This window comes from Manihot esculenta, chromosome 18, assembly GCF_001659605.2.
Source record: "Manihot esculenta cultivar AM560-2 chromosome 18, M.esculenta_v8, whole genome shotgun sequence".
NCBI lineage: Eukaryota > Viridiplantae > Streptophyta > Magnoliopsida > Malpighiales > Euphorbiaceae > Manihot > Manihot esculenta.
In genome coordinates this window covers 5,551,108-5,561,720 of record NC_035178.2, presented here as the reverse complement: position 1 = coordinate 5,561,720, position 10,613 = coordinate 5,551,108, and the positions used below count along the sequence as shown (strand labels likewise).

The following is a 10,613-nucleotide window of genomic DNA, read 5'->3' as shown; positions in this document are numbered from 1 at the left end:
TTAGAGATTGTAAATAGTGTTTCTTGAAAATTAATATAGAACCAAAAACTGAATCAGCAAAGGCAGCCGAAACAATAAACAAATAAATTTAAAAAAAAATAAAAAATTCATGTGGGTCCCAAGGCATATCCCATTTCGTGAATAGGGCAAGATTATTGCCATAAGGACAGTCTTCTCCTTTGAACAAACTGTTTTTTGCAAGTAGAGAAAGGCTGTTTTGGTCATTACACTTACACATATTTAGTTTCATTTGGTAATAATATGGTCGGACACTTGGACATGAAAAAGACGAAAAGCTGATAATCACCCAGAGATTCTGATCAAGATCTCTATATTAAAAAAAGGCAGATCAGAGAAAGAGATAGAGATTAGCTATAGTCTAGTTCTGGGGTTCTGGAAAAATTCAGAGGAATCCATGTGACCACACAAAGAGCCACTCTGTAATCATCTACCGTGTAGACTCAATAGCTAGACTACGTGTTTTATTTTTATCTTCCTTTCCCGATGAACTCTTGTTTGTTGTTTCTTAATTATCAAAGCTTTTTCTTATGTTAATGACAATATTGATTAATTACATTAATCTCACAAGTCAATATGACATTAATTCTCTAGGGTTTCCCCCCTTCCCTTCTTGGGTTCTTATTCCCTGGAATTAATTTTACGTTATAATATGCTATTTTTAGAGGTTCCATGGGAATCAGTCATTCCATGCATTGGTATTTACCATTATGCCATTGTTTCATCTATTTCCCATGGAAATAAAGAATAAAAAAAGGAAGAAAAATCCATACCCAACTGGCATTCCTTTGAATGTATCACCAAATTTGTAGCTTGTGGGATTCCTTGACTAATTAAGCTCTTAATAATTCCAATTTGGGTATTCTTAATTATTCCTTTTATTCCAGTCATTTTCCTTCTCCACATATTTTTTCTTTTATAAAAAAAACCACTAAAATAATTTAATCGTAAAAATATTTAAATGTGTAATAATGTATTTTATTTGAAACTGTTATAATTATGTAAATGCAATAGTTAATAAATTTTAACCATAAAACATTTAAAAATATCTTAAAAAGTAGACTTTCTAATCAGATAAATGCCCATCAATTAAAATAAATAAATAAATAAAAAAAGATTTAATTTGAGTTAGAGATGACTTGTTGTCAATGAAAATGGAAACACTAAACATCAAACTTTCACGTCTAAAAATCTAGGCTGCATCTCCCCTATGTATAATTTGATCATGCCCTAACAAAACACCAAGATTAACCTAGAATTTTAAGCATTAATTATGATTGTTTTGCATAACATAGCATGTGGGTTGAAGCGCAAACTACGCCACCCACAAATTCTAACCACATAATTTTCTAATTAATTATGTGGACCCCAAGGTACAAAATCGGCTATTAAATTAATCAAATCCATGGTGACTTAGATCAGAAAATGCTGGCTTTTAATTAAATCCTTCACCCGTACTTTTAAACTCCAGTTCTTGACTTGTTCAAGCAACCGCGTTTAGGAATTTCTGCAACTTGCTCCCTTTTAGATTCTTTCTTCTTATGGGGTTTAATCTAATGAGCTTAGCCTAGAGCATAATCACTGCAATTGCCTTCTTAAACTAAATGGGTTTCGTTCTAACAATCTTGGGCTCTATCATAAGCTCAGCCCATAACATTGCAAAGATAGAGCAGAAGATCAATTAATCTGAGTGTTCAGAAGAAAACAAAAGATCTGAAAATCCAAACTTCAAGTGGGTATATATGAGTTATGAAAAAGGCATTGAATCTGGAGAAAACGATGATGTCTGAAGGACAGAAACCCAAGAGGATTAAACTTAAATCATGTTGGAGTTTGTTTCCTCAAAATCTAATCTTCTTGTACATAGACAGTACAGTGTCCCTGCGCAGAAGAAAACTGGAACCTGCAGCACGTATGCCCTTTTTGGCAAGCAACTAATAATAAGATGGCAAGACGATGTAAAGTAAAAACATCTGCAACGCAATTATTACAAAATTCCAAAAAGATTTCAAAACATTACTCCATTATAGGCCTCCTTTGATTGCTTTCTTTGTCCACATTTCATCTTGTAGAACTATGTTTCCTTGTTTTTTCCTTCTCCATTTCATTTATCAGATCATTTTTTTTTAACTTAAAATATATAGAATATGATAGTGCCAATTGAAGCTAATCATGTTCCAACAAAAACAAAACTGTGAAGACGTCACAGTGCAAAGTTTATACTCAGACTCAGTGCATGCAGGAAAACGTAATCAATTCATTTCAGACAATTATGGATCTATATAAAAAGCCAAACAAAACAATTTCAAAATCGTCTTAGCTTGTGTCTTTTGTTGTTTTAGAAGGACATGTAGGCTAGGTAACATCAAAATCTAAATATGATTCATCTTTTTTCTATAAATCTGTTTTTGGATTTTGTATCATCTTCATTGAACTGGACCCCATTAGTTTTCTTTTCTTTTCTTTTCTTTTCTCTTCACTTTCTGCTCCTAAAAGAAAATGCAATCCTCCAATATAATATTTCTCAAGACGGCACCATTAGAACCCTTTTTTGGATGGTTTCGTCTCCTTGGATAATTAATTCTCCTTGTATTTCTATATAACCACTAATTCATAAATATGGTGGAGACTAGTTGTCACTATGTTTTGAATTTAATAATCTTTTTAAGGAAAATTTATTTTTACTTTATACTGTCTTTGTCTTTCAAAATTTTATAGACCTACCGTTAATATGAGAATTAATATGTAATTAATTTAATTATAAGAATTAAGTATTATATTGTACTACTTAAATTATTCTATTATTTCAAAAAAAATAATAAATCTATAATTTAAGATGGGCGAATAAAATAAATTAAGTAAATCTATATTTTGTGAGATAAATAAAATATTTTTTATATAATATTCTCAACTTTTTTATTTTTAAATGTTTTTAAATATTATCTAGTTTTCTTTTCTATATTATGATTAACATATAAATTAAATATTACAATCCTATTTAATATTATATATCTTATTTAAATATAATTCCTCATTAACTTTTATAAATGAAAATTTAAATATTTTTTAGCATTTAATTTAAATCATATGTCACTAATAATAATTTTATTATTTAAAAAATTGAATATTCTCATTCTATATTAAACATGTTATTGAAAAGTTAGTAGACAAAAATTTATCTTTTAATTAAAATAATAATAATTTTTTAATTTATATAAAAAAAATAAAATAAATAAAAATTATGTAACAAATTGATTACATTATGAATTCTTTTTTTCTTTTCATTAATGATGATGCAGTGAATTTTTAAGAATGAATCATATTTTGAGATTCAGAAAAAAAAAAAAAAAAAGGTGTGTCTGTGTGGAAAAACTTAGTCCCTTGCTTCCTTTCTTTTTCTCCATATATTTATTCTTTTTTGCCTTTTAGAGACGTGTTCCCATTATGTAAGGCCGCACTATGAACGTCCTCTTTTTCCATTGTCAGACCGCTATTTAATTTTTTTGTGTACTTATATGGATCTAGTTCTGAATACATAGGTGTCTATAATTTTGCTGACTTATTCACTCAAGCAAGCCAAATTTCAATGTCCCGGACCATGACTGTGCTCCAATATGCTAAGTTGTTATAAGTTTCTGACCTGTCCTATCTTATGAGCTTAGTAAAGATTGTGGTGTTATTAAAGGCTCTAGGTCAATCCAGCCTATTCCAATCGTGAGTGGAATTGTGTGTTAATATAGTGGTCTCTGATAGATTTTGGATCCGACTATTTTGTAAGGATTAAACTACAATCCAAATGTCAGTGTTAAGTGATCCTCAATTATAAATTTTTCTAACCTAATATCAAATATTCTGAAAATATATATATATATAATAAGAGGGCTAAATAAGTAATAGCTCATTATTATTACTAAGTGTTGTTAAAAATGATTGATTAATAGTGATTTATTACTAATTTTATATAAACAATTATCAATACTTATAATAAAAATTATTGTGTTTTCACATGAAAAATTAAAAATAAATAATGCTATTAAATAAATTAAGTCAAGTACAATATTAGACTCATTGAAATAAAAAAGAAAGAGAGAAATATTCCAATCATTAAGGAATAATTCTCTAAGTCTTATTATATGTAGAAAAGGGTAATGCCAATTTTTATGGGTAGGTCAAACGATTCTAGTTAATTAAAATGTGCCAACTGCCATGCAATGTTTCTGAAATCAAACCAGAAAATGCCACAACTGTAGTATCACTTAATGAGATCAAACCGGTTTAAGAATTACTCAATTTGGTAAAATCACATAGAAAAACACTAACCAACCGACCAAATCAAGAAAGCCACGAGTTAGAACATCTCAATATTATTTTTTTTTCAGAAAATATTTGTTTAAACTGAATTATATAAATTCATAGTGTAAATGTCAAATTTCAAATTCCTCTCAACCTAATGTAAATTTATTCCAATAACTTATTAAATATTTTCTTTCTTTATTTATCTTTTAATTAGTAAAGTATTTTTAAAATATTAATTAAATTCATTATATTTATGTATAAATTTTAATTGAATAATAATATAAGATATTTTGTATTTACTAAAATTTAATATATCTTACTTAATTCGGATAAAAAAATTTAAACATCAGATAAAAGTAAAAGCAGTGGAGCAATAATTTTCCATTAAAAAGGAATTGTTTTTACATGGGAACAGCGCCAGCTGGAGTACGTACGCATGATTTTTCCTTCCAGTTTCGCCCAATGCAATTGAACAATGAACAGGTTGGCGATTCGCAGCCATAACTTCGATTTTTTTCTTTTTCTTTGTTTTCTTTTTATTCCTATTACTTTTTTTAATTAATAGAGTGGAATTGGTGACTGTCATATGTATTTATACATATACAATTCCACATCATTTATGAATTGAGATATTTTATAAATTACACGCATGGATATATATCAATTTTTTATGATAACACATTTTTATTTTTAATTATATGAATTTATTATACAGAGAACCTTTAAAAAAAAGATATAATTGGTTACTGAGCATAGAGGTAGTAGTGCATTAATCAATCACAATAAATTAAGGTAAATATTTAGTAATTATCAAATTATAAAAAGAAGATGTGTGAATTTAAACTATCATTTTATATCTTAAAAATAAAAAAATAGCTTTAACTTATATTAAAAAGATATTCCAATAAATTATAAATTAATAATATTGAAACCGTTTAAAAAATTATAAAAATTGAGCCTAAAATTTTCAATTAAAGAAATTATATTAAAAATATTTAGTGGCGATTGTTTTAAATTTAAAATTACATATGGAGAGAGAAAGAGATTGCTTCGTGGTAATGGGCCGATTTTCCTGAGATTATGGGCTTATTGGGCCTTAATTATAATGGGCCTATGGATCCTATATATGCAATTTCGTTGCCGATACCGAAAGAAATAAGAATGTCACCGTCAAATGGGTTGGGCGTGGGTCTACTGTTGTTCCCACAGAAATGAGCTTTTATCCAATTCATGTCTAGATGATATTATTATTATTATTATTTTAAATGGGAAATAAGACCTTTGACCAAAAAATTAAATAAATAAATAAAATAAAAGACGTGTGCAACACTTACCCAGGACTTGGTCTTGGATTAAGATATATCAATAAATTTATTTTTTTTTTAAAAAAATGAAAGAAATATTATTAACTCAAAGCGATCAAGAAAACTATATGAGGAGGAGGGATATGAACCCAAACTCTTTGACTTTATTCATTAACTGTTTGTCCACCTTTCATGATATCATGAGTGTTTTCTAATTTAGCATTTAATTATAATTAGTTAATTTGGATAAATAAGTAATAATATTAGTTACATTGTCATTAATTAAGATTTTCTTTTCAGTTTTTCATAACTCATTTCACAAATTTATATGAATGAAATTTAAAGCTTAGAAATCCAAAATAATAATTAGCTTGGATGGAAATCCTTCAGGTTAATTAGGCCACGTGAAACCTTGAGTCAACCGATTATGAATTTAACCCAATTTTCAACTTTGATTTTAGGGAATATTATAACATGTATGAATTTTTTATTAATTGTTTGTATTTTTTTTTACTAAAAATTTATTAAAAAAATTAAATCTTGCACAACAAGACATCGCCTAAAAGAGAAAACAAGACAGAATAAAAGTCCAACAATATTGAAAAACTACTCAGACCTCGAATCCAGCCCAACAAGAGAAACCCTAGCTATAATCGATTCTGATAATAGATCCGAAAAGTAAAAGCCGAAAACTACCTTTTTCAAGTAATTGTGCCGCAGACCAACTCTCGGTGGAAAAGAGCCAGCGAAATTTGGCCATTGCTGAAAAAAGAGATGGTTCAAGACATTCTCAGTCGCCAACGTCTATGGTGGAGAAAAGAAGTTAACACGCAAGCCAAATCATTTACCACAAAAGGAGAGAAGTGCGAGAGTCTATTAAAAACAAAAAATAAACGAAGATAAAGAATAAATCTACTACAAAAAGATCCATACAATGAACCAACCATCAAAAAGAACTAAAATCTAAATCTTGACATGATGTCGTTGATTTCACTTATTAACCTCAGTTTACCTATTACTATAAATTATTTTCTTGACTGCAGTTTGCACTGTGGCTATTAATAACCACAAGGAAAACTTATTACCTTTTTTTTTAAATAAATAAATTCCAACCCCATTGGATTTTTTTTTTTTAAATAAGGAAAAGGATGGGGATTCATTGAAATTAATTTAATTTTAGAGAGGATGTCGGAGCATATTGTCTCGGAAAAAAAAGAGTTAATGGCAAAAAAATTTATATTTTTTATTTTATTATAATTACACATTTTTTAATTAAAATTTAATTTTTTTAAATTATTTTAATTATATTTTATCATTAAAAACTAATAAAATTATCGCACCACTCGTCATATCAATATTATATTAATAAATTTAAAATAAAATTGATAATAACTTAAAATTTTTAATTTATTTTATTATTATTTTTTTAAAATTCACATTAAATATTAGTATAATTTAAAAAAAATATCTAAATTTGTATTATATTTGAGAGTTAAAAAAATATTTTATTACTTTTAATATTTTCAAATTGAAAGATATTAAATATTATTTTAAATTATTTTTAATATTTTATAACTAAAATATTTAATAAGATTATTTTTTAATAATAATTTTAAGAGTAGCGTTAAATATTAAACAAATTAGAAAAAAACAGTTTGATAATTATTTTGGTCAAAAGATTAAGATAAATTATTATTATTATAAAATTATTAAAAAATTAAAATAAATAAATAATTATAATTATAATTTTTAAATATATTTAATAGTAAAAAAGCTTGATAATTTTATAAGTTTTTAATTATATCAGTAACAATATATTTGGTCAGATATTTAAAAAAAGTTTAATTAATAAAAAATAAAAATATAAAATGGAATTGTAATAAAAATAAAATATAATTTTTTATAATTAATTTTAAATTTTATTAATATAATATAGTGACATGACATTAACATAGTAAGTGATGCGTTAATTTCGTCAATTTTTTAATAGCATAAATTTTAATTAATAAAAAATAATATAAAATATAATTATAATAAAATAACAAATATAATTTTTTTTTTATCATTAATTGAAAAAAAATATATTATGTTGTTTTCTTTATACTTTTCTATTCTATTAGGTCTTTCATTTAAAATATTCAATTAAATAGGTTGAATTAGTCCTAAACAAAATTAAATCGGTTGAATGAGACTTACGAGAAAACCCCTTGAGGCACCATAAATATAGTAAAAATCCATCTAAAAAATTAAATTCTTTGAAATAACACCCATTTATCCTACATCAAAACTTCAAAATTTAGTATACAATTATCAAAAGTTTTATTTAATTTCATGCAAAATGTATCTGCCTACGCGATGACAGGACCGGAGAATTTCTCGAATAATTATCAAGTAATTTTAGACAATAAATATACCACCAAATTTATAGAATTTTTTTTTTCATTATTTATTTGTCAATACATAAAGAATAAAAACAGTTGGACTTTGATTATTCTTTCTGTCTTATCTGTTTCTAGTTTCCTTGTTTTTCTTGTTGCTATGCGTCTTGCAATAAACGCATACAAATTTGTTTTATAAAACAGGACAAATTTCCTATGACTTGGTCTATATATATATATATATATAAATAATAAAATATTTTGAAGATATGGTCTAAGCTTCCTTGCTATGTTGCATTGTTTTTCAGTTTGATGTTTTTTTTCACTTAATATTTTGAATTTAAGTTAGGTGGGATAGAGTTACTTAAACCTCTTTGTTAAGTTTTTCTAAATTATTTTAATAAAATATATAGATTTCAAAAAGAAAAAAGTATCTTAGAGTTTTTGTTTTTTCCATTGCTAAGCTGCTGCTACTCAATACTCATCGCTCGAAGCTACCGATATCAGCTGTCGTACGCACAGCCCCGCGGAATTTTTATATCTTTCTTATTGGGCCCCTACAACCTCAAGTCAAACTAAACTATCGCCCAAACTCGCACGGCTCCTCCATTCTTAATCCTTTTCTTTTTCTTCTCTTACGTGTAGAATGAGCATGTTTCTTCTTCCTCTGTTAGCGCCAACACTGAATACTGTCTTCTCCTTTATCCTTTGCTTTGCTTTTGAGCAACTATTCAAAACATTAAACCTGGCCGTTCTAATTTCTATATCTATATCAAAAGCAGCTGTTCTTATCACCCATGATACTAGATCTCGCTTCACCTAACAATTCATGACAAATCTAAACATCCCTCCACAGCTCAATCATGGGCTGCTGCTCAAACTACTCCTCTTTCTATTTATGTTGCCGTTTATGGCTGCCCCGAAGGGAACTTTAGCTTCATCACCACCCGAGTCAACCAACTCGTTTGATCAAGCGCCCCAATTCAACCCCTCACTCGCAATCCTAATGGTAATCATCGTCAGTGCCTTCTTTTTCATGGGATTTTTCTCTGTTTATATTCGCCGGTGCTCCGAGCGCAGGTTTCACAGAGGTAACTTCAACCCCACGGGCGCCCCACAAATATTTGATGGAGGACGGAGGTCTCGTAGGGGGCAGCAGGGGCTTGACGCGGCAGTGATCGAGACATTCCCTACCTTCCTTTACGCCGCAGTCAAAGGTCACAAAATCGGCAAGGTCTCGCTGGAATGTGCCGTATGTTTAAACGAGTTTGAGGATGATCAAACACTGCGTTTAATTCCCAAATGCAGCCACGTTTTTCACCCTGATTGCATCGATGCCTGGCTCGCCTCGCACACCACTTGCCCTGTTTGTCGTGCCAATTTAGTCCCAAAACCGGGGGAATCATCTTTCAATTCTGCTCAACTCTTCGAAAATGATGGCGACACGGTTGAGCCAAACCAGCATTCCAGTATCTGCGATGAGTCACAAAACCACATTTTAATTCACGTTTCTGATGCTAATGATCGAAACGGATCACAATCTCCGGAATTGACATTATCAAACACAGATACTACTCAAAACCGACCACCTCGATCATGGTCAACTGGTTGGCGGCTTGATAAGTTGTTCCCTAGGTCACACTCGACCGGGCACTCACTGGTTCAACCGGGACAAAATTTAGAACGATTTACTCTAAGGTTGCCGGAGGAGGTAAGAAGCCAATTAATGAACACCCACTTGAATCGGACAAAGAGTTGTGTAGCATTCACTAGAGCCACGAGTTCAAGAAAAGGATATAGAAGCAGGAGCGGAGGGAATTGGCGCAGTAGAAACTACTACTACTATGAACGGTTCGACCGGGAAGGGCGGCCTGAACTGGACTGTTGGGGTTTGACGGTCACTCCTTTCATGTCGAGAAGCGGTTCGGTTCCGGCATCAAAGCATGGGGTTGGCGGCAGTGAGGAGGTGAATGCCACTCCACCAAAGAGTTTGTTGAAGTCTGTTAAATCTCCGTTTGATAATTTGTTTGAAAAAAGCAGTATTAACAACGTTGGTGAACGGTCGTCGGATCGGCTAAGGGATGATGTCTCAGATAGTCAAGTTTAGAAGCTAGCTCTTTATGCCGAAGTTTGACCAAAAAGAATTTTTGCGTACATATTTTTTTTCCCCTTGCATTTCTTTTAGATTTTACTGTGAAAAGAAATTCAAAAATAATGTCTTGATGATGGACCTGCATTTGTAAATTTTACTTGTTATAGCGAGGCAGGCTCCGGCAACGATGACTTGGTTTTCATATTTTTTTATTTCCTCTAAAATATAAAATTTTACAAGAATATGATTTTTAAAAAAATACGATTTTAATTTTTTTTTTTGGGCCCATGTAATGAGGCTTGCAGGAAACCCATCTTATAATTCTGCTTAGCCAACTCTTACAGTAGAATTGGGCCTCTGAATCCCTGAAAGTTAAAGCAAAAATTTTCCCTTCCAAAATTAAACATAATGATCAGTGAGTGATTGTCATCTTTGCCTCCATTTAAATTTCATAAAAATTTTATTTTATTTTGATATTTTTATTTTAAAAAAATTTATAAAACTTATTTTAAAATAAATTAAAAT

General features: G+C 29.3%; 1 protein-coding gene across 1 annotated transcript; it reads left to right on the top strand.

Annotated features, from left to right (window-relative positions):
* The first annotated feature begins 8,543 nt into the window (after positions 1-8,543).
* LOC122722476 (RING-H2 finger protein ATL11-like) lies at positions 8,544-10,239 on the top strand. Its single transcript, XM_043953189.1, has one exon. It carries the CDS (start codon positions 8,826-8,828, stop codon positions 10,101-10,103), a length of 1,278 nt encoding a protein of 425 aa, XP_043809124.1. The 5' UTR covers positions 8,544-8,825; the 3' UTR covers positions 10,104-10,239.
* Positions 10,240-10,613: the final 374 nt, after the last annotated feature.